Here is a 23,715-nt window from a genome sequence, read left to right on the forward strand (position 1 = left end):
AAATAAATAAAAACTAAAAATAAAATGACAGACAGTAAGAGTGGGGGCCAGCTCATGCTCCCCTCCCAATGGGAGCAGATAGCCCAGTCACCCTTCTTTCCTTGTGAGAACAGACCCTCCAGCTCGGACAGAGGCAAGTCACGTGCACCTCACCCATTCCACCACATACTCACCTGGACAGTCGGCTTCATCGCTCTTATCCTCACAAGTTACCCAGCCGTCACACTGCCAGGGCAGGGGGATGCACTGGATGGTACCACTGCGGCAGGCAAACTGCCCAGGGTTGCACCGCAGCTCTGTGGAACCAAAGGGCAAGAAGCTGTTGAGGAAGCAGTGGGAGCAGAGGCCTAAAGGGACAAAACTGTGCCACCAACAAGCTTGGTGAGGTGGGCCTGGACACAGCTCCCCAAGGAGGGTTCAAGAACAGGGCAATGCTGCATCAGTGGACAGAGCACTACTCCCTCCAATTTTGTTTTTTGAGAGAGGGAGAGGGAGAGGGAGAGGGAGAGGGAGAGGGAGAGGGAGAGGGAGAGGGAGAGGGAGAGGGAGAGAGGAGAGAGGAGAGAGGGGGAATGAGAATTGACACACCAAGGCCTCAGCCACGGCAATTGAACTTCAGGCGCTTGCACCACCTAGTGGTCATGTGTGACTTTGTGCTTGCCTCACCTTTGTGCGTCTGGCTCTGAAAAGCAGAATATGGGTCCTTAGGCTTTACAGGCAAGTGCTTTAACTGCTAAGCCACCTCTCCAGCCCAATACATCTTATACCTTGCTTCAAGCACTCTAAGTTTAGTTCTTGCTGTCATGTGAAAGTTGCATGCTCTTTAAAGGCCCAGGTGTGAATGGCTTGGTCTGCAGGGAAGTGAAATAGAAGGTATTATGGGTCTTTAAGAGGTAGGCCCCATTGGGTAGTCACTGGGACATATCCTCAAAAGAGATCACAGGCTCTCATTTGCACCCTGCTCCCAACTTCTAGATGTGAGCACTCCCTCTGACACAGCTTCTGCCGCAATGAACTGACTTCACCAGAGGCCTGAACAAGTGAGGCTACACTATCTTGGATTTGAACCTTCCGAATCATGACCAAAGTAAGCCTCTATTTACTTCATAAGCAGCCTCTGTCAGATATTTCATTATAGTGGTATAAAACTGAGTCTACAGCTCTGCAATGGACTATCAATATAGAGGAGGATACACTGTTCACCTAAGGGATCTTGGGTTATAGGGCCTATGCATGTATGCACACACAGAGCTTTCTAGCAGAGCAAACAGATTAAATACAACAGGAACATTCAAACAGCAGGCAAAACCCAGCGAAGGAGATGTTCACCTCCAGCAGGGCTCTAGAATACTTCTCAAAGGAGGAGGGACTTGATTAGGGGTTCAAAGGAGGCAGAAGCTCCAAGAGGTCGGTCCCTGTGACAGAACAGGAACAGCACTCCAGGAAAAGCATATGGTGTGAGCTGACAGATGGGAATTACTAGGGACCCAAGAAGGATCAGACTGTAGAGGCTGAGAGGCAGACAGAACCCTGACATTTCTTTAGCTGCAGAACCCAGATCTTTCTCTAGCTGTAGGAGCCAAGGAACACTGAGGCTGAAAGAACCCAGATCTTTCTCTAGCTGCAGGAGCCAGGAACACTGAGGCTGGCAGAACCCAGATCTTTCTCTAGCTGCAGGAGCCAGGGAACACTGAGGCTGGCAGAACCCAGATCTTTCTCTAGCTGCATGAGCCAGGGAACACCGAGGCTGACAGAACCCAGATCTTTCTCTAGCTGCAGGAGCCAGGAACACTGAGGCTGGCAGAACCCAGATCTTTCTCTAGCTGCAGGAGCCAGGAACACTGAGGCTGGCAGAACCCAGATCTTTCTCTAGCTGCAGGAGCCAGGAACACTGAGGCTGAAAGAACCCAGATCTTTCTCTAGCTGCAGGAGCCAGGAACACTGAGGCTGACAGAACCCAGATCTTTCTCTAGCTGCAGGAGCCAGGGACACCGAGGCTGACAGAACCCAGATCTTTCTCTAGCTGCAGGAGCCAGGAACTCTGAGGCTTGCAGAACCCAGATCTTTCTCTAGCTGCAGGAGCCAGGAACACTGAGGCTGGCAGAACCCAGATCTTTCTCTAGCTGCAGGAGCCAGGAACACTGAGGCTGGCAGAACCCAGATCTTTCTCTAGCTGCAGGAACCAGGGAACACAGGCTGGCAGAACCCAGATCTTTCTCTAGCTGCAGGAACCAGGGAACACAGGCTGGCAGAACCCAGATCTTTCTCTAGCTGCAGGAACCAGGGAACACTGAGGCTGGCAGAACCCAGATCTTTCTCTAGCTGCAGGAACCAGGGAACACTGAGGCTGGCAGAACCCAGATCTTTCTCTAGCTGCAGGAGCCAGGAACACTGAGGCTGACAGAACCCAGATCTTTCTCTAGCTGCAGGAGCCAGGGACACTGAGGCTGGCAGAACCCAGATCTTTCTCTAGCTGCAGGAACCAGGCAACACTGAGGCTGACAGAACCCAGATCTTTCTCTAATTGCAGGAGCCAGGAACACTGAGGCTGACAGAACCCAGATCTTTCTCTAGCTGCAGGAGCCAGGAACACTGAGGCTGACAGAACCCAGATCTTTCTCTAGCTGCAGGAGCCAGGGACACTGAGGCTGGCAGAACCCAGATCTTTCTCTAGCTGCAGGAACCAGGCAACACTGAGGCTGACAGAACCCAGATCTTTCTCTAGCTGCAGGAGCCAGGGAACACCGAGGCTGACAGAACCCAGATCTTTCTCTAGCTGCAGGAACCAGGGAACACTGAGGCTGACAGAACCCAGATCTTTCTCTAGCTGCAGGAGCCAGGGAACACCGAGGCTGACAGAACCCAGATCTTTCTCTAGCTGCAGGAGCCAGGGACACTGAGGCTGGCAGAACCCAGATCTTTCTCTAGCTGCAGGAACCAGGCAACACTGAGGCTGACAGAACCCAGATCTTTCTCTAGCTGCAGGAGCCAGGAACACTGAGGCTGGCAGAACCCAGATCTTTCTCTAGCTGCAGGAGCCAGGGAACACCGAGGCTGACAGAACCCAGATCTTTCTCTAGCTGCAGGAGCCAGGGACACTGAGGCTGGCAGAACCCAGATCTTTCTCTAGCTGCAGGAACCAGGCAACACTGAGGCTGACAGAACCCAGATCTTTCTCTAGCTGCAGGAGCCAGGAACACTGAGGCTGACAGAACCCAGATCTTTCTCTAGCTGCAGGAGCCAGGGAACACCGAGGCTGACAGAACCCAGATCTTTCTCTAGCTGCAGGAACCAGGCAACACTGAGGCTGACAGAACCCAGATCTTTCTCTAGCTGCAGGAGCCAGGGAACACCGAGGCTGGCAGAACCCAGATCTTTCTCTAGCTGCAGGAGCCAGGGAACACTGAGGCTGGCAGAATCCTGGCCTTTCTCTAGCTGCAGGAGTCAGGGGCCACAAAGCCCGGAACATGAGAAGACATGTTTGAGGAAGACAGAACTAACATAGATTTCTGGAAAGACAAAAAATTAAATAACTTAGCAAAGCACAGGCTTGATCCAAGGCAGGAGCCAGCAAACTACACAGAGCATATGAAGCAAATCCTGACTCCCCCCTCACCTGAATTTTCTTTCTCTCTTCTTCTTCTTTTTTTTTTTTTTTTTTTGGTGTGTGTGTTTCAAGGTAAGGTCTCATTCTAGCCCAGGCTGACCTGGAATTCACTCTGCATTCTCAGGGTGAGCTTGAACTCATGGTGCCCCTCCTACCTCTGCCTCCTGAGTGCTGGGATTAAAGGCATGCGCCACCACGCCCGGCTCTCTTACTTCTTTTTTTAAAAGTTTTTTTTTTTTTTTTGTCTTGTAGTGTGAGAGAGAGAGAACTGGCACACCAGGGCCTCAGCCACTGCAATGGAACTCCAAACGCTTGTGCCACCTTGTGCACACGTGCAACCTTGTGCTTGCCTCACCTTTGTGCATCTGACTCATGTGGGATCTGGAGAGTGACTGAACATAGGTCCTTAGGCTTTGCAGGCAAGCACTTTAAGTGCTAAACCATCCCTCCAGCCTTAACAAGTATTTTAAAAAAATTATTTTTGCCAGGTGCACGCCTTTAATCCCAGCCCTTAGGAGGCAGAGGTGAGAGGACTGCCAGGGGTTTAAGGCCACCCTGTGACTACACAGTGAATTCCAGGTCACCTTAGCTACAGTGAGACCCTACCTCAGAAAACAAACAAACAAAAAATTTATGGGACTGGAAAAATGGCTTAGTGGTTAAGGTGCATGCCTGTGAAGCCTAAGGACCCACAGGTTTGATTCTCCAGGTCCTACGTAAGCCAGGTGCCTATGGTGGTGCATGCATCCGGAGTTTGTTTGCAGTGGCTAGAGATCTTGGTGTGCCCATTCTCCCTCTATCTCCCTCCCCCTCTCTCTGTCCTTAACAAACAAACAAAAAAATCTTAGGTCAGCCATGGTGGTGCATTCCTTTAATAACAGCACTTGGGAGGCAGAGGTAGGAGGATCGCCATGAGTTCAAGACCACCCTGTGACTAGAGTGAATTCCAGGCCAGCCTGGGCTAGAGAGACACTCTACCTCAAAACAAAACAGAAATAACAAAAATCTCAAATGTAAAAACCAAAAGTGAAGCTGGGTGTGATGGTGCACACCTTTAAAAAATATTTTTATTTATTTGCAAGCGGGGGTGGGGGGATATGGGTGTGCTAAGGCCTCTTGCAACTGCAAACGAACTCCATATGCATGTGCCACTTTATTCATCTGGCTTTATGTGGGTACTGGAATTAAACCTGTGCCAGCAGGTGCAAGCAAGTACCTTTAACTGGTAAGCCATCTCTCTAGCCCTTCTTCCCTCGCTACCTCCTTCCTTCCCTCTGCCCTCTTCTTTAAAGCAGTGCTGGGGTGGAACCCAGGGACTTGAATATACCAGGCAAGCTCTGAAACACTGAGTCACATCTCCAGGCCCATTCACCTTAAAACTGTGTGCGTGTAGTATGGGGCTCAATCCCTAGCACTAAAAGCACACACTGCCATCACTGAGCTCATCCCGGTCCTTAAGTAGTTCCTAAATCGTTTTTGTTTTTAGTTTGCTTTTTGAGGTAGGGTCTCACTCTAATCCAAGCTGATGTATGGAGCTCTGCGCAGTTCCCCAGGTGGGTGGGCTGCTGAGACACTGCACAGAGCCTGGATCTGATTCTGGTGCAGCTCAGTGACAATGCTTCAGCTGTGCATCAGCATTTCTTTCCTCTCGTTCTCACCACTTTTCCAGTCTCCGGGCGGTGAAACAGCTGCTGGAAAGCCACCTTCTTTCCCACTGGGCTTACCAATGCCTGCTCCCAGGCCTTATGACATCTTCCATGCTGAACGTGAGTGGCAGGCCATTTCCTCCTAGCCAAGGAGTTGTTTACACTTCATGAAGGAATCCTTGCTCTCATCATGCAAATCTGTGCAAAGCCACACAGTGGCAGTTCTCAAATGTCTTCAGCCGAGGCCTCTTTACACATTTCAGTCCAGGGCCTGTTTATGTACTACCATCACTACAGATTCCAAATAAATGTATTATGTGGGCTGTAGCTACTACAGTATTTGTATTAAAACAAAAAATAAACATGAGTCCCAAACATATGCTCAAAAGACAAAACAGATTTACAATATAATCCAACAATTCCACCTAGAGCTATACATCTATGGTGGTGTGGCTATGAAGGCCGCCCCCACAAGCCTCACCTGTTAAAAGAGGCTTGGTCTCCAGCTGACAATACCACTGAGAAGTGATTCTATCACAGGGGTGCTAATCTTATCACTGGATTACCTCATTGGTTGGAAAAGTAAACTTCCTGACATTGGACTGGGCAACAAATTTCTTGGATCTGAAACTCAAATATGCATCAAAAGGAAAACAACAACAACAACAACAACAAAACAGAAATGTACACTTCATGAGAAAAAACTACATCTCAGGACACTATCATAAACTGAAAAAATAACCCACAGAGGGCCAGGTGTGGTGATGCATGCCTTTCATCTCAGCACTCGGGAGGAGGCAGAGGTAGGAGGAGCACCGTGAGTTCAAGGCCACCCTGAGACTACATAGTGAACTCCAGGTCGGCCTAGGCTACAATGAGACCCTACTTCAAGAAAAAAAAAAAAAAAAATCAACAACAACAACAAAACCCACAGACTGGAACAAAGTTATATGAAAATTATATCCTGATAAGGCATTAATATCCATAATATATAAACAACTCTGGCATCTTAACAGTAGAGAAAAACAAAACAAAACCTACCCAATTAAAGTCTATGTAGATAGTTCTCCAAAGAAACACAAATGATTAGTCAGCACATGAAAAGATGTTCAGCATGAGAAAACCGAACCAAAGGCTAAAGAGATTGTTCAGCAGTAAAAGGTACTTGCGTGTGGCTAGGCATGGTGGCACACGCCTTTAATCCGAGCACTTGGGAGGCTGAGATAGGAAGACTGCTGTGAGTTTGTGGCTACCTTGAGATTACAGTGAATTCAAGGTCAGCCTGGGCTAGAGTGGGACCCTACCATAAAAAAAGTACTTGCAGCTAGGTGTAGTGGTACATGCCTTTAATCCCAGCACTCGGGAGGTAGAGGTAGGAGGATCGCCATGAGTTCGAGGCCACCCTGACACTAAGAGTGAATTCCAGGTAAGCCTGGGCTACAGTGAGACCCTACCTTAAAAAAAAAACAAAAAAAAAAAGTACTTGCTTGCAAAGCCTGCTGGCCCAGGTTCAATTCCTCACCCACCCACATCAAGATGGACAGTTGTTTGTTTGCAGCAGCAAAGGACCTTGGCATGCACACAGGAGGCAGAGGTAGGAGGATTGCTGTGAGTTTGGGGCCACCTGAGACTACATAGTGAATTCCTGGTCAGCCTGGACTAGAGTGAAACCCTACCTCGAAAAACAAACAAAACAAAACAAAACAACAACAACAAAAAATTTAAAGAGAGAAATGCAAATCAAAACCACAATGAGATAGCACATCACATCCATTAGAATAGCAATTTTTCTTTAAAGCTAAAATATGTCTGGCAAGGATGTACAGAAATGAACTTCAGAGCACTGACAGTAGAAATGTAAGATGACTCAGTGTCTATGGAAAGTAGTTTGGAGATCTTCAAAAAGCTAAACATTGAATGACTGTATGAACCAGCAATTTCACTCAGGCATACACTCAAGAGAACTGAAAGACTCAAACAGATACTTGCACACCAATATTCACATTGCCTCTATTTACAACAACCAAAGGTAGAAACAACTTAAGTCCTCCAAAATGAAAAATGGATAAGCAAAATTTGGTATATCCAGAGCTGGGTGTGGTGGCGCACACCTTTAATCCCAGCACTCAGGAGGGAGAGATAGGAGGATCGCAATGAGTTTGAGGCCACCCTGGGATGACATATTGAATTCCAGGTCAGCCTGAGCTTGAGCTACAGAGAGACCCTACCTCAAAAAAAAAAAAAAAAAAAAAAAAGAAAAGTGGTTTATCCATAAAACACATTATTACTTGGCAATAAAAAGCAACTTCTTATATGTGTGCTATAATGAAGTAGAACCTGAAAACGTTATGCTAAGTACAGGAAGCCAATCACAACAGACTACATCTTACATAGACACATCTAGAGACAGATAGTCCATTAGTGATTTCCAGGGGCTAAAGAGAGGGGAGATGTGTAAACTATTGTTTCATGAGCATATAGTTTTGGTTTGGGATGATGAAGTTTCAGAAATAGTTAGAGGTGATGGTCTCATAACACTGTGAACATACTCAAGACTCCTGAATGTATTTCCTGCCACTGAATTGTATGTTTTAGAAATGTTAAAGGACTGGGGAGGTGGTTAAGTATGGATAAAATGTTAGGACTGGGGAGGTGGTTTAGTGTGGGTAAAATGTTAAGGGGCTGGGATGGTGGTTTAGAGTGGGTAAAATGTTAAAGGGCTGGGGAGGTTTAGTGTGGGCAAAATGTTAGGGCTGCTTAATGCCTCTGTGGCCGTGCCTTCCCCAACATGATAGACTGTATTCCCTAAAACTATAACCATAAAAAGTCCCTTCTTAAGTTGCTTGTTGTTAGATATTTTTTCATAGCAATAACTAGTACAAGGGCCAAGGGGTCCCTGAGACCAAAAATGAAGATGCCACATCAGAACAGAGTGACAAGGCAATGGCAGTTTGTTTCTCATAAATAACAAGCATCTTCTACATCCCAGAGATGAAAGTGACACATCAGTGTCCAGTGAGGACACTGGCTCATCTGCCCTGTCTTGAAGCCCTGTTTGAAACCTTCTTCCTGAAGCTTCCCTGACAAAAAAAGGATCTGACCAGAGACCATGGGAGAGGAGAGGCTGTTCACCGAGCAGATCTATTAACAGTGACGCCTTCAAGAAATAAAAAGCAACTTGGGGGCTGGAGAGATAGCTTAGCAGTTAAGGTGCTTGCCTGCTAAGCTTAAGAACTCATGTTAGAATCTTCAGGTCCCATGTAGCCAGACACAGTGATGCAAGCATGCAATGTTACACATGCACCACAAGCGGACGCATGCATTTGGAGTTCACTTGCTTCCTTGCTTTCTCTCTCTCTCTTTCTGTTTTTTCAAGGGAGGGTTTCACTCTAGCTCAGGCTAACCTGGAATTCCCTATGTAGTCTCAGATTGGCCTCATACTCAAGGTGATCCTCCTACCTCTGCCTCCCAAGTGCTGGGATAAAAGGCGTGCAACCATCATTCCTGGATGGAGTTCATTTTCGGGTGGCTGAAGGCCCTGGTGCGCCCATTCTCTCTCATTTTCACTCAAAAAAATTTTTTTTTAAAAAATGCAACTTGGAGGAAAGGAGCTTATCTCCTCAGGGAGAAGCCAGAGAAAGAGGACAGGCAGAACTGGAGGAAGAACAATGTCCCATCTTAGGTAATGTCAACCAGCAGGTTCCTCCAAAACTCACACCTTCGAGTGATCACAGCCACAGAACAGCCATCAATCTCAAAGTAACAATAGCCATGGCTAAGCCAGATCCTCCAAGGCTCACCTTTGTTTGCCAGGCTGCGTGCCAAGTGCTCCGAAAACATTATTTTAAATGCTAAGATAGCTGGATTTGGCTCCACTGGCAGAGAGTTTTCCTAGCATTCACAAAGTCCTGAGTTTGATCCCCAGCACCACGTAAACCTGGTGCTGTGGCACATACTTTTAATCCCAGAATTTAGGGGGTAGATCCATGATAGTTAAGAGTTCGAGGTCATCCTCAACTATATACCAAGTTTGAGACTAGCCTGGGATACAAGATTCTGCCTCAAAGAGAGAGAGAGAGAGAGAGAGAGAGAGAGAGAGAAGAGAGAGAGAGAGAGAGAGAAGAGAGAGAGAGAGAGAGAGAGAGAGAGAGATGTGTGTGTAAAATTAAGTATTTAAGATAAATTACTTCTCATTTACTGAGCACCTCTAAACCTCCTGAGGCCCAGGTACCATGCTGGACACATGTGAGGAGATCTAGAAATACGAGTGTCCGTCTTCTTGGAGCTTACATCTTATTAGGGAGGGAAAGATCTTTTTCTTCTTCTCCTCTGAGCAGAAATGGTACAAACCTTTAATCCCAGCACTTGGGAGGCAGAGGCAGGAAGAACACTGTGAGTTCAAGGTCAGCCTGGGCTAGAGCAAGACCCTACCTCAAAAAAAAAAAAACAAACCTGTACAGCAGTACACTGTAATAGCAGTGCCATTATTGACAGTGGCCAAGAGGTGGAAGCAGCCAATGGGTGAATGGGTAGACAGAACACAGTACACATACAGTGAGCCATCAGTGAACTTCAAAGAACTGCTGACCCCTCCCACATGTGCTTCAACTGTATGGACAGTGCAACAGGACAGCCGTGAAGTGACAATACCGTCTGACTTCTACATGAGGACTTGTACAGACACTCAGAAACAGCAGACCAGAGTTGGGGTGGTGGCGGTGGAGGCAGGCAGAAGGACCCCCCACAAGTGTGAGACCAGCCTGGGCTGCAAGGTGAAGTGGGGACTTAGGCAGGCAGAGAATGGTGGCTGCCGGGGTAGGGGAGGGAAGAGGGAGCAGCTTTCAGTAGGCATGAAGTTTTCGGTTTCTGAAGATCTGCTGCACAACAAATGACACCCAGAACTGTAACCATGATGGTCACAATGGTATATTTTATGTTACTTTTCAATTTTAAAAAGCTTTAAGATACATTAAGTAGCTGGATATGGTGGCACATACCTATAATAATCTGCACTTTGGAAATGTCAGAGGCAGAAGGATTGGAAACCCAGCCTGGGCTACAGGAGACACTCCTTAAAACACTGACTCCTGAAAAAACAAACACACAGCTGGTCATGGTGGCACATGCCTTTAATTCCAGCACTCGGGAGGCATAGGTAAGAGGATCGCCATGAGTTTGAGGCCACCCTGAGACTACATAGTGAATTCCAGGTCAGCTTGGGTTAGAGTAAGACCTTACCTCAAAACAAAACAAAACAGTTTTATTTGTATACTAATAACAATAAATTTAACAGCACTGTGCAAGTATACACATATGAACAGCACACACACAAATGTGTGTTAGGAGAAAGGTTAATGACTGGTGAATTTAGGAGAATCATATACATGAGCTTATGGTACTATTCTGGCAACTTTTCTAAGTTAAAAAAATACTTTATTTATTTTACAGAGAGAGAGGGAGAGAAAGAGAGAGAGAATATGGGCACGCCAGGGCCTCCAGCCACTGCAAATGAACTCCAGATGCATGTGCATCTGGCTAATGTGGGTCCTGGGGAATCGAACCTGGGTCCTTTGGCTTTGTAGGCAAATGCCTTAATTGCTAAGCCATCCCTCCAGCCCAACTTTTTTCTTTCTTTCTTTCTTTCTTTCTTTCTTTCTTTCTTTCTTTCTTTCTTTCTTTCTTTCTTTCTTTATTTGAGAGACACAGAGAGAAAGACAGAGGGAGGGAGAGAGAGAGAATGGGCGCGCCAGGGCTTCCAGCCTCTGCAAACAAACTCCAGACGCGTGCGCCCCCTTGTGCATCTGGCTAACGTGGGACCTGGGGAACCGAGCCTCGAACCGGGGTCCTTAGGCTTCACAGGCCAGCGCTTAACCGCTAAGCCATCTCTCCAGCCCCAGCCCAACTTTTTTAAGGTCAGATTTTTTTAAAAACAGTTAAAAGTTGGATGTATCGATCTACAAAATGTCCAAAATTTACTGTCACATGAAACACTTTATGTAAAACAATCGATGTATGAATGTAAATGTAGAACATTTTCCCCAAGTTGTCTAGACATGATCTACACCCTCGGGCTTCCTGTGCACGCCAGTCTGGCTATCACATGGACTGGGGGAGCAAGGCACTCTTAGGCAACCTATGTTCAACCCCTGATCTGCCCAACAGAATGCAGCCTACAACTGAGGAACAGACAAAAAGCTGAGTAACTAAGGGCTAGTTGCCAGCAATCAGAAGAGAGCTCACGGAGAGCTCAGAGAATAGCAGGAACAGGAGCATGCACGAAGGAAAATGACCAGTCCTGGGCAGTTGAAGGAAGAGCTTGGGCAGGCAGAGAGAAGGCCAAGTTTAAGTATGTGCAGCTCTTGCATCCAGCCAGCTCTAAACATGGACTGCAACATAAGCTGCCCAGGAAAAGCTCACCAAGGCTGCATTCAGAGGCAGACCTGTTCCCAAGCCCAGGTGCCAAGACAAGTCCAGGAAACCCCATCCTCCTACCAGCCTCTTGGGTGTAGCTAACACCCAAGGAACAAGTTTCATCCAGTGTGAAGCCTCAGGCAGCTGGCTCTGTGCCTCTTGCCCCTATCCCTGCAGGCTGGCTCCAAGGCCCCCAACCTCCTCACTACTCCTACTGGGTCAGGTGCATGGCTGGAAGCCAAGGGAGCTAGTGCTCTTTATATCAAAATATAGCCATTTATGCATTTGTCCAGTGACTGATTTCTGGGTGCTCACTGTGGGCCTCACTGGTGCAGGGGACATGAGGGAATATGGAATTAGCAAGACCCGCTAATGTGAACAGTCCCCATGCTGTACAAGTGTAGTCGCTGCTTTGGGGACACCTGGCAAGTTACACATGCTTCTCTGATACCATCAGGACAGTTAGGACTCCTGCAGCACTGGCTGTGTGGGGACACAATTCAAAGCCACTGCAATGTGCCTGATGTCTCCCATAGGGAGCCCTGGGCTGAAGCTGTGCCTGCCTGTATGCACACCCCATGTGGCCCACAGATTCAGGGCTATCCAGACCCCTTCAGTCCACCTTGGATAATACCAATGGTTGGCTAGTACAAAGCATTTGCTTTCTACCAGACATTCTGGGGAACTTTTCCTCACCCATTTTTTTTTTTTTCCCTAGGTAGGGTCTTGCTCTAGCCCAGGATGACCTGGAATTCACTATGTAATCCCAGGCTGGCCCCAAACTCACAGCAATCCACCAACCTAGGCCTCCTGAGTGCTTAGATTGAAGGCATGCACCATCATGCCCAGCTTCCTTACCCATTTTAATCCTTACATGATCTCCATAAAGCCCTGTGTTCATGTTCCAAGTGAGGACACTGAGTCAGAGCCCTTGAGAGCTATGGGGTGGATGTGACCACAAGGAGTGGGGCTCCAGGGTCCATGCTCTGATTTACTACAAATGCCTGTCACTGACCTGGATGACCTCTAACCAGTGTCCCTTTGACAGAGAGCTCATGTGAGAACAGCCATTTGGGCCTACAGCCACTGCACAGGCCCCCAAGTCATTCACCTCTAGCCTGGACTTGCAAAGCCCACCATGTCCACAGTGACAGGAGGCACATCCAGCAAGGAACAGCAGGACAAGGTGTGGCTGGCTTCCATTACCCTCCTAGACAACTGGGAGATCAGAGCAGACACAAAACCACAGTGGTCCGCAGAAGCCTCACACCCTCAGCGAACTATTGGTCCCAACCTGGGTTGTTGGGATTACCTATCTGCTCAGTGGGCTGGCAGAGAAGCCAATGGTCACAATGTCCTTAGCACTCACATGCAAAAGTGCCCGTGACCCAGAAAGACAACCGTTGCATGACCTTACTCATCTGCAGTTCCTAACCTGGATCAGCTCAAGTTGCTGACATAACTGAATAGCATCTTGAGGCTTGGACAATATGGAGGGTAGGACTTGGGGGAAGGGAAAGGGTGAGGGGGACACAAACCGAACTGGCACCATAGAATCCTATATCCTGGAAGTCAGGCTAAAAGGTGGAACCCTCAAGAGGACCTTAGGGGAGTACCTGAATTGAAGGGCCCTGATGGGAGTGAGATGAAACCTAACCTCAAATTTCTCCTGTTTCTCTTTCTTCTTCTTTTTTTTTCTTTTCCTGTGGCACTGGCCTGTAATTCCCTGCATCAGGATGTGGTGTACATTCAGAATGAGTTGCTGATCAGAGAGACCTACTAGATCTCCCAAAACAAACAAGACAGATTTCTGTTAGAGCACTTAATTACCCACCAGAGGTTAATTCGCTGCTGAAGATTCCATATACTATCAGCACGGACCATAGAGAGAACTGGTTGGAATCTGGAAGAGAGCCAGTGCCCAGTTAGTCCATCTAGTGCTGGAAGGCACTACATGAGCTACCAGGGGAAAGTGGCCAACAGCTGCCCAAGCAACTCAAAGTCTAAGTGACTCACAAGCAAACAACCTGACGCGATGCTCACACAAGTGTAATAGTGACATACAGTCATGGTAGGTAAGCAACTGCTCTTGGATTGGCTAACAGATCTGCTCAGTGGAAAGGAAACTGTATCTGGAATTGGGAAACAAGTCAGAATCATATCCAGATAATGATTCTGCTTCCCATTGTCAAGCTCCCACTAACCCTGGGCTATAAGAGGGCCTATACCCTTTTAATTCTCTCCAAATTAAGAATGGTTATCCTATTTAACTAGCACTGACTTCACTCTCCGTTGGAGAATCTGCTTCTCTTTTTCAGATGGGAGCTGGACCTGAGGAGATAAAACAACCCAGCACACTCCACCCCAGCCCCAGCTGAAACCACAGAGGAATTGGGGAAATGAGCAAGAATGCTGCTCTCTTAATTAAGCTAATATAAATACAAGGGTGATGGAGAAAAATACTGAGGACACTCAACACCTACCAAACCAGATATCTAGATGCTCCTAAGTGCCCATCACTGAAGTAGACTTAAAATGCTCCCAGCGTGGCTCAGGGAATTTTGTGGAAGAGGGACTGGAAAGATTGTTAGTGCCACAAGTTGGGGCATTTTGCACAGAGACATTGCCTCTCCCCCATAAGTGACTGCTGCCCCACAGTGCATGACCCACAATCCCCATGGGGATGACCTGCATTCCCAACAAAGAAGGCCTCTTCAGAAAAGGGGCAGGGAGGAGGGAAAAAAAAATGGTCCCAACATGTGATGTTTACATGCAAAATATGTCCATATCTCATAATAAATAAAAAAGAAAAAAAAGTGCCGTGATGAATGAATGATATGGCTGTATACCAAGGAAGGCATTTACTAAGTCATGGGCTCTCTTCTGGATCCTAAATGTTGTCACTAACATCGTCCACTGAGTCAAAAACCAGTGAAGGGCTCCTCAAGTGAAAGACAAATGAGGCACAGGAATTCTCCAGTAGTCAAAGGCTCAGCCCAGAAGGGGAAGATCAACTACTGGACCACTGTCATGAGTAAGAGGACCCACATGCAGCTGAATCACCTGCCATCACTGCTCAGGCAACACGAGGACATCCAGGTCACCTCCCTCTGAGGAGAGGAAAACACCATGAACTAGGACGATGCCAAGGAGGGCAGGAAAGGCACAGCATTAACTAACAGCAGCACGGAGGTTCACTCAGAGCAAGTCTTTATTGTACTATGAACCACCAACTGATAAACAACCACAACACACACCTTGGCCAGCCCAAGCTTTAACCACAGGGCTTCCTGTAGCCTCAGAACCTTTGTGCTTGACATGACAATGCTTTTGGGTGAGCATAACAGGGTGGTGTCACCTACCTCCAGTTCCTGGCAATGATCCACACAATTGGGAATGAAGGATCATGATGTCTGTAGGCAACTTAATTTCAAATGGCTCATAAAGGGGGGGGTGTTTCACTAATAAATCTATAGCATAATGCTAAGCATAAGTAAGTCTGAGTAAGCACATAGAGTACCACATGGTGTGTGTGACTTTTTCTATGATTTGAAAGTATTTCCAAATAAAAGATTTCTTTCCCTTTGACCCTCCCTCCCTCTTCCTTCTCTCTTTTTAAAAATATTTTACCTATTTATTTGAGGGAGAGGAAGATAGAGAACATGGGCGGGCCAGGACCTTTAGCCACTGCAATGTGTCACCTTGTACATCTGGCTTACATGGGTCCTTAGGTTCCTAAAGCAAGTGCTTTAGCCATTAAGCCATCTCTCCAGCTCTTTCTTCCTTTCTTCCAAGAGAGGGTTTCATGTAACCTAGGCTGGTCTTGAACTCCCAAGCTGCCCGCTTCAGCCTTCCAAGTGCTAGGATTGCAGGTGTGCACCACACTTGTTTTTTAAAAGTTTCTTTTAGGCCAGGTGTGGTTGCATATACATTTAATCCCAACACTTCGGAGGCTTAGGTAGGAGAACTGCCATGTATTCAAGGCCAGTCTGGGCTATAGTGTGAGTTCCAGGCCAGCCCTGGGCTAGAGTGAGACTGCCTCAAAGCAAAATGGCTTCTTTTGAAGGAGACAGTTCATTAGCTAGTGAAGTTGTACAGCGTGCTACACCACTTTTCAGCCAAGACGAATGAAAACTGTTAACCATAATCATAATAATAGTTTAAGTGGAGCTGGAGAGATGGCTTAATGGCTAAGCGGTTAAGCGCTTGCCTGTGAAGCCTAAGGACCCCGGTTCAAGGTTCGATTCCCCAGGACCCACGTTAGCCAGATGCACAAGGGGGCGCATGCATCTGGAGTTCGTCTGCAGTGGCTGGAAGCCCTGGCGTGCCCATTCCCCCCCCCCCCCGTGCCTAGTTCTCTGTCGCTCTCAAATAAATAAATAAAAATAAAACCAAAATAAAAAAAAATAGTTCAAATGTTCTAGCATGACAAACTCTACTGTGTCACAGGACAGTGAGCTCTGGAGGAGAAGACAAACTTCAGGGGCATGTGGCAAGGCCGAGTAGCCCTCAGCCCTTCAGCAAGTAGGTGCTTCCACCTGTGACTGGACAGCCCCTGTGCTCATCACCTGAAAGAGCGCTCTGGATTCCAGAGGCAAAAGAACCCTAAGCTCAAAGACAGCTCACCCAGGCTGGAGACCAGCCACGCTGCCGCCAGGTGTAAACGCCACCTGAGCCAGCCTGTCTGCCTCTCCCAACTAGCTTTGCCAGCAACACAAGGACGACAGCTGCTGGTCCTGCCGCCTCCCCAGATGGCTCAGCCAATCACAAGCCTCCTGCAGAGATTAGGATTCTTGGACTGCAGCCCTGCTTAGACAGAAAGTTTTCTGTTATGTATGGTAGAGTCACCCTGGAGAGAGCTATGGTTGAAGCTATAGTATGATTGTTTCCCAATTAGACCTAAAAATAAACAAACAAAATAAAAGACAAATCTTAGGGTGAGCAGGTGATGCAACACCCCCCACACAGGTGGGAACAGGGTCAGTGGGATGACGGCTCTCATAGGCACCCTCATCTTGCTGCCACGGTTACTCCAGAGATCCAAATCCTTCCTTCTACCCAAATTAAGAGGCCATAACTGGGCTGGAGAGATGGCTCTGCGGTTGAGGCATTTGCTTGCCAAGCCTAATGGCCTGAGTTTAATTCCCCAGTACCCATGTAAAGCCAGATACACAATGGAGCATGCATCTGGAGTCAGTTTGCGGAGTCAAGAGGCCCTGGTGTACCCATTCACATTCTCTCTCTCTCCTTGCAAATAAATAAAATGAAAATATTTTTTAAAAAGAGGGGTTGGAGAGCTGGGCATGGTGGTGCATGCCTTTAATCCCAGCACTCAGGGAGGCAGAGGTAAGAGGATCACCGATAGTTTGAGGCCACCCTGAGACTACTGTGAATTCCAGATTAGCCTGGGCTAGACTGAGACCCTACCTTGAAAAGCCGTAACATGCTATGGCCAGCCACAAAAGAAGGGTGCTCAGAGTCGAGTACTAAGGTGGAGAGTACTGTCCTATCACCTAGAGGACCCTGGTCCCCAATGGGGACAAAGCCTGGCACTTTGCAGCTAGTACTCAAGACACAGTTTGAAGCATGAGTCCTTCTGAGGCCAAGGCTGGACCTAAACAGCGTCAGTGGGCAGGGACCCAGACCAGCCACACTTCTAGGATTAAAACTTCATCAGTGGGGGTTGGGGGTGGGGCTCTCACCTGGGTCACTTAACTTTCTGACAGTTCTCCATTTCAACCTCTTTGTCCACAATATGAGACTAACAGCAGTCTACCAGGGACCACTTGAAAGTTAATACCTAAATTGGTGCTCAGAACAGCACCCAATACGTATCACATCTTCAATCAAGAGTAAACATGTATTTTAAAAGAAACAGCCAGGTGGACACGGTGGTGTGCGCCTTTAATCCCGGCATTAGGTAGGCAGCAGGATGTGAGAACTCACCATGTCTCCTGACCTGCTATGGTTGGTAGGATATGTGAACAGACAAGCAAGGGAAAAAGTCAGGGGCATCAGGAACTTCTGTGATCTAGGCAGGAGATGCTGGACACAGGACCAGAGACGCAAGAGAGACAGGCTTCATTTCTGAGCCCAGGGACCTCATCTGCAACACTGGGAAGCCCAGAAGCAGAGTGGGATGACATTTCACTCTCTACACAAAGACTTTAATCACAAGAACCCACAAGCTCATTGACTGTGATTCCCCCCCCCCCCCACCCAAACAACCACCACCACCACATGGCACTTCCATCCACAAGTATTCCTAGCAAGTCACTTCACAACAGTCACCTCACTAGGCAGAGAAGCCAGTTGTGCTGTGCAATGAGCTCAGAGAACCATCCCCGAAGCTGCCCACGTTGAGGGCCTTGGCCACCAAGTAGACACAAGCAAACATTCCACAGAGCTGACAAAGGCATACAGCTAAGAGTTCCAATGCAGCCAGGCATGGTGATACACACACATGATTGGGAGTTCAAGGTCATGCTCTGCTACACAGTGAGTTTGAGACCAGTCTGGACTACATAAGACCCTGTCTCAACCAAAAGGGAAAAACCAACAATAACAATGAGAGTTGCAATGTGTACAAGTTGGGAGCCTGGCCAGGGCAATGCAGAGGGGGCACACCACTCTACTCCCACACTTAACCTGTTGTCAACCACAGAACCCTGAGCATTTCTGCTTTCATGGGACCCTTCTTCCATTAAAAAACACATAGAATAAAGTAAAGAATCATATTTTTCCCAGCCGGAAAATGGCTCAGTAGCTAAAGGCACTTACTTGCAAAGTACTGGCCTAGGTTCAATTGGCCAGTAGTCAAGTAAAGTCAGTTGCACAAAGTGACACATGCATCTGGGGTTCCTTTGCAGCAGCTAGAGGGCCCTGGCATGCCCATTCTCTCTTCTCTCTCTCTCAAAAAAACAAAACAAAAAACCAAAACAAACTAAATGTATCCATATCTAATAAAAATTTAAAAATCGTACCTTGTGTGTAATTAATATATATATATAGGGACTTTCAAGTTCCATATGTTTTCCCTGATGACTATAACTTTTTTTTTGGAATTCACTAAAAGCACGCAGGGCCTGCAGTACTGGGACTCATGACGGTGTACGAGTGTGTGGGGGTTTTCTCGGTGCAGTTTCAGGGGTATCTTAAGTGAGGTAGAAAAGGACCCAGGACACACCAAAACTCCAAAGAGAGTTCTAGAAGCATTGAGTCACATCGCACAAACTCCTTAAAGAGGGGCTCTGCTCTGCAGTGACTGTGTGTGTATGTGTGTGGGGGGGTTCCTACAGCCTTCTCGGGGGTCCAGGCTCTGAGCCGAGCACCTCTCCGCTGCAGCATCTCACTGAATGGCAGTCACCTTCCCAAGCCACCGCTGTCCAGGGCTGAAAGGTTGGCACAAGGGCCACGGTGGTGGGGCGGATGCTTGGGACAGCAGGTGCCCGCAGACCTTCGGGATGCGGTGGGAGAGGTGCGTGGGGTGGGGGGCGCAGGCAGGCTATGAGGCGCCGCGAGCGCGCGCAAGATGCTCCGTCCAGCAGGCCCTCCAGCCGCGGGAGTCCCCGGGCCCTAGTGGTGGAGGTCGTCCCGGGGCGACCCCGGCCCCTCCCAGGCCCGGCCGCGCCCCGCCCCCGCCCCGCCCCACCGCGCCGCGCACCTGGCCGCAGCGGCTCGGTGACGGTGAGCACGAGCAGGAAGAGCAGCAGGAAGGCGCCGCTGTCTGCCTTGGGCACCATTTATCCTCCGTTCATCGTCCCCGGGGCAGCCGCGTGACCCCCGCGGAGAGGCCGGACTGGACCGGGATCTGGGTGCTCAGATTGGACTGGAGCCTGGGGTTGGGGTAGCGGGTGGAGAGGAAAAATAAACAAAAACAACAACCGGAGACGATGAGGAGGAACCTGCTGATGGCTTCGGCCCGGGCCCGCCCGCCGCGGGGCTCGCGCGCACGCCAGGCCGCAGGCAGCCACGGGCTGAGACTCCGGCTCCGCGCAAGATGGCGGCTTCTGCTCGCGCCGCGCAGCCCCGCCCACCCCCGTCCGCGACGCGGGCGCGGACCAATGAGCGCTCCCCTGCTGCGTGCGCACACGCCATCTGCCAAGCGGAGGGGGCGGGGCCCGGGCGGCGGGGCCCGAAAGAGGACAGGGGGCGGAGCCTACCAGCAGGACGGCTTGCCATTGGCTATGCAGAGAGGTGAGGCTCGGAGGCTGTAGTCCTTGGTATCAATCAAGGCAGCCAAAGAGATCTGCCCGAGGGCCTGAGCGCGGGACCGCGGTGATGGACATTGTGAACAGCGAGGTCTGCTGGCTGGGTGCAGTGGAGCCGCGGGAGCAAAGGGGACCTTGTAGGGTCTTCACACCTGTAGGTCTAGCCCCGTGCCCAACCAATATCCTAAAGGGATCTTTATAAGAACTAACTTATGAAGGCGAGAAGAAAACTGGGGACGGGTCTGCAGACCTGGAGGGTGGTTCTCAGGAGGTCCACCTATCTGTGCACAAAAACAAAATATTTCAACAGAGGAGGAAATGATCTAGAGTAACGGGGAAGACTGGATCCTTCAGCAGACCTGACCTCCTCCAGGAAGGACCTGCCTATACAGCTGGTGAGAAGAAAGCCTAGGCAAAGAGGCTAAACTCTGGGAATGAAGCACCAAGCGCTGATCTCACACCTATCATCAAAGAAATGAAGAATGTGGGAAAAAAGGCAGCAGGTGCCGGATCCGCAACAGCATGGAGAAGATGTCCAGGGGATTTAACCATGCACACGCCTGGTAGTGGGTGATCAGGCTCCTAGAAAGGTGATGAAGAAGCAGAGAAAAGATGTGGGGGACAAAAGATAAAGCTGGTGGGAGCCTAGCCCAGCCTGACTCATCTCCATCTCCCCTGACTCACTCCTAATCGTCCCTTTGAGAGTACTAGGGTTCCAGCCTGTGACACTTGGAGCCACGTGAGGGAGGAATGCTAATTCCTTGTAGGTGGGTAAGGCAAAGGTCAAACCCAAGGTTAGGCTAGACCTTCGGGGGTTCCTCCTCTCCCAGGACTTGGTCCAGGGGAGGTGTTGCACAAAGGTCCTCTCACAACAGGGACCCCTGATGGCCAAAGCGAAGCAAATGTTCATGTTCGTTGCTGTCCTTGGAGCTTGGGGTCCTCATGGAACATTCCCAGGATTCAGTGAAGAATCCAGGCTCCGTGTTCTGCCCACCCCCACCCCCACCCCCTGCAGCTGTGACCTAGGAACCATGAGGGCCTTGGGTTAGGCAGGTACCTAGGAAGGAACTTTCAGTGAAAAGCAGAATTTCTGTCAGTCATCTGCTTGCAGAGCTGCTGTATGAGAAGCAGACCAGGGAAGGTTCAGATGGAGAAAACACAGTGCAGGGTGATGAGAAACCCAGACCAACCATGCAGCAAAATGGCAGAGGGCTGGCTCCTCAAAGGGCAGAGTCGCCGCTGCCCTTATTGGCTCATCTCCACCCTTCTCAGCGCTGCTCTGTGCCCCCATGGCTGCCTGTGTGGACAGCATCAAAGGCTGAAGAGATGGCTCAGCAGTTTAAGGTGCTTGCTTGTGGGGCCTGCTGGCTGGGGTTCAATTCCCTAGCCACCCATGTAAAGCAGAATGGGCATTGGTTTGCAGCAGCAAGAGACCCTGTTTGTGTGTGTGTGTGTGTGTGTGTGTGTGTGTGTATGTGTGAGGTACATGTATGCATGCACGCATGCGCATACACATGTGCAAATAAAATAAAAGACATGAGATTAAAGCTGAAGGGCAGGAAAAGAAGTAAGGGTCTTTTCCCTTGCATGGGTCCATGAAATCACTGTAGCCTGGTTCTTTCCCTCCATGGAAGGTCATTCTGTCAGGGTAGTCCTGTCTGTATAGTACTTATTGCCTCCTCCTCCCATGCAAGCCAAGGGTCCAACAGTGCTGTAATGTGCTGCAGCACGCTTGTTTCTCCACATTCTGCCCCCACTTTTGTAAACCACCCCTTTATGAAGCCCTCCCCCAGTTGTGCCTAGTTGAATATATCTTCTGTTTCCTGCTTGACCCTTGACCTAGAAGACCACTACCCTGAGTTCCTTGGGTATGCAATGATCAGCTGCACACTGCAGGGAAGTCCAGGCCCTAGGTCTAGAAACATTAGTACACATTCATAACTCCCCTCCCCCCGTCCCCTCCTACCTTATTGTGTCCTAGTCAAACCTGAGGCCACTCTGTTGGCTTTCAGTCTGCTCCAGCCCACTGGTAAACCACTCAGGTTCTAAGCCCAAATGGCATGGGCCAGAGCTTCATTCCCCCAGGGCACTCCTCCTTTGTGACTTCACCTACTGAAGTCACCTGGGAGACAGGGCTGAATGTTCTATGCTAGAGTCTTGGCCTCTTAGAGGCAGGGTCAGCAGGCCCGGCCAGCCCAGAGGACTCTGTCCACATTGTAAATGAGGACGCTGCTGGCCCATGTCTGGCAGGGAAATAGAGGGCATCCTCGGAGGCACTGGGTGCTCCTCGCACCATGGATGACGCTGCCATTCTCAAGCGACGAGGGTACATCATGGGGATAAACTTGGGAGAGGGCTCATATGCGAAAGTCAAATCGGCTTACTCTGAGCGCCTAAAGTTCAACGTGGCGGTCAAGATAATCGATCGCAAGAAGGCCCCCGCAGACTTCCTGGAGAAATTCCTTCCCCGGGAAATTGAGATTCTGGCCATGCTAAACCACCGCTCCATCGTCAAGACCTATGAGATCTTTGAGACGTCAGATGGCAAAGTCTATATCGTCATGGAGCTTGGGGTCCAGGGTGACCTCCTCGAATTCATCAAGACCCGAGGAGCCCTACAAGAGGATGATGCTCGAAAGAAGTTCCACCAGCTCTCCTCGGCTATCAAGTACTGCCACGACCTGGATGTCGTCCACCGAGACCTCAAGTGCGAGAACCTCCTGCTCGACAAGGACTTCAACATCAAGCTGTCCGACTTTGGCTTCTCCAAGCGCTGTCTGCGGGACGATAACGGTCGCCTGACACTAAGCAAGACGTTCTGTGGGTCGGCAGCCTACGCGGCCCCGGAGGTGCTGCAGGGCATCCCCTACCAGCCCAAGGTGTACGACATCTGGAGCCTGGGCGTGATCCTCTACATCATGGTCTGTGGCTCCATGCCCTACGACGACTCCAACATCAAAAAGATGCTGCGCATCCAGAAGGAGCACCGTGTCAACTTCCCACGCTCCAAGCACTTGACCAGCGAGTGCAAGGACCTCATCTACCGAATGCTACAGCCAGATGTTAACCGGCGGCTGCACATCGATGAGATCCTCAGCCACTGTTGGGTGCAGCCCAGGTCACGGGGTCAGTCTGCTGGAGCCATCAATAAGGAAGGGGAGAGCGCCGGGACTGCTCATTCTCTGTGGGTCCCTGAACTTGGCACTGACAAGAAGTCTGCCACCAAGATGGAACCTCGGGAAGAATCACATCCTGAAGCCCGGCCTGAGGCTGGGTCTGAAGTAAAGTCCCAGGAGAATACAGTGCCAACATCCAGGCAGGCAGAGACCCTGGCCTTCAACCCTGAGCTGACCAAGAAGTCAGAGGAAGGATTCCCCCAACAGTCTTCAGAGACGCACACTTAGTAAGTCTCTTGCAGCCCAGGGGGCCAGCAGGAAATGAGGCAGAGCTCATGCTTGAAGCCTGAGCCTAGAAGTCAAGGGATGAGACCGAGAAGGCAGTCCTGAATGAGCTACTATTTTCGTCAGTTTCTTCTCCCTCCCTTTGAACTTGGTAAACTCGCATGGCTAAGGAACAATAAATCATTATATTATTGCAGATCCCAAGACCTTTCTTTCCCCAGCTTCCCCTTGTTTCCCACTCGGACTGCAAACCTTCACTCATGGCAGAATCCATCCCAGGCTCTGGCTGAGGCAGCTGTACCAGTCACAGGCTAGAATGGGTTGGGGGAGACCTGGGGAGGAGCCAAGACTAGGACAGGTAAGGTAAGAAAGGAAGATGTGCTTCCAGAGGCCCAGGAGTGCAGGCAGGGTGGGTAGTGGACAAAGAGAGGGCAAGCCAT

At 49.3% G+C, this 23,715-nt stretch overlaps 2 protein-coding genes across 4 annotated transcripts in view; one reads left to right on the plus strand and one right to left on the minus strand.

Moving 5' to 3' along the window:
- Dgcr2 (DiGeorge syndrome critical region gene 2) overlaps positions 1-19,627 on the minus strand; it is a 57,876-nt gene extending 38,249 nt beyond the window's left edge. For 2 of the 3 annotated variants that reach the window (XM_004670805.2, XM_004670806.2), the window contains exons 1-2: positions 19,328-19,625; positions 174-296 (exon numbers count right to left, since the gene is read on the minus strand). In XM_004670805.2, the coding sequence (XP_004670862.1) occupies positions 174-296; positions 19,328-19,406 (202 nt within the window). In that variant the 5' untranslated portion in view covers positions 19,407-19,625. Of the gene's footprint in view, positions 1-173; positions 297-19,327 lie in introns of all 3 variants that reach the window. The other variant, XM_045132493.1, reaches the window with a different exon arrangement.
- A 1,782-nt stretch (positions 19,628-21,409) lies between these two features.
- Tssk1b (testis specific serine kinase 1B) lies at positions 21,410-23,421 on the plus strand. The gene has a single exon (XM_004670809.3). The coding sequence runs from the start codon at positions 22,169-22,171 to the stop codon at positions 23,276-23,278; it is 1,110 nt and encodes a 369-aa protein (XP_004670866.1). The 5' UTR covers positions 21,410-22,168; the 3' UTR covers positions 23,279-23,421.
- The last annotated feature ends 294 nt before the right edge of the window (positions 23,422-23,715 follow it).

This window comes from Jaculus jaculus, chromosome 13, assembly GCF_020740685.1.
Source record: "Jaculus jaculus isolate mJacJac1 chromosome 13, mJacJac1.mat.Y.cur, whole genome shotgun sequence".
NCBI classification, from domain to species: Eukaryota; Metazoa; Chordata; class Mammalia; order Rodentia; family Dipodidae; genus Jaculus; species Jaculus jaculus.

Coding starts and splice junctions, on each gene's coding strand:
- Tssk1b (XM_004670809.3), top strand. CDS start 22,169: ATGGATGACGCTGCCATTCTCAAGCGACGAGGGTACATCATGGGGATA.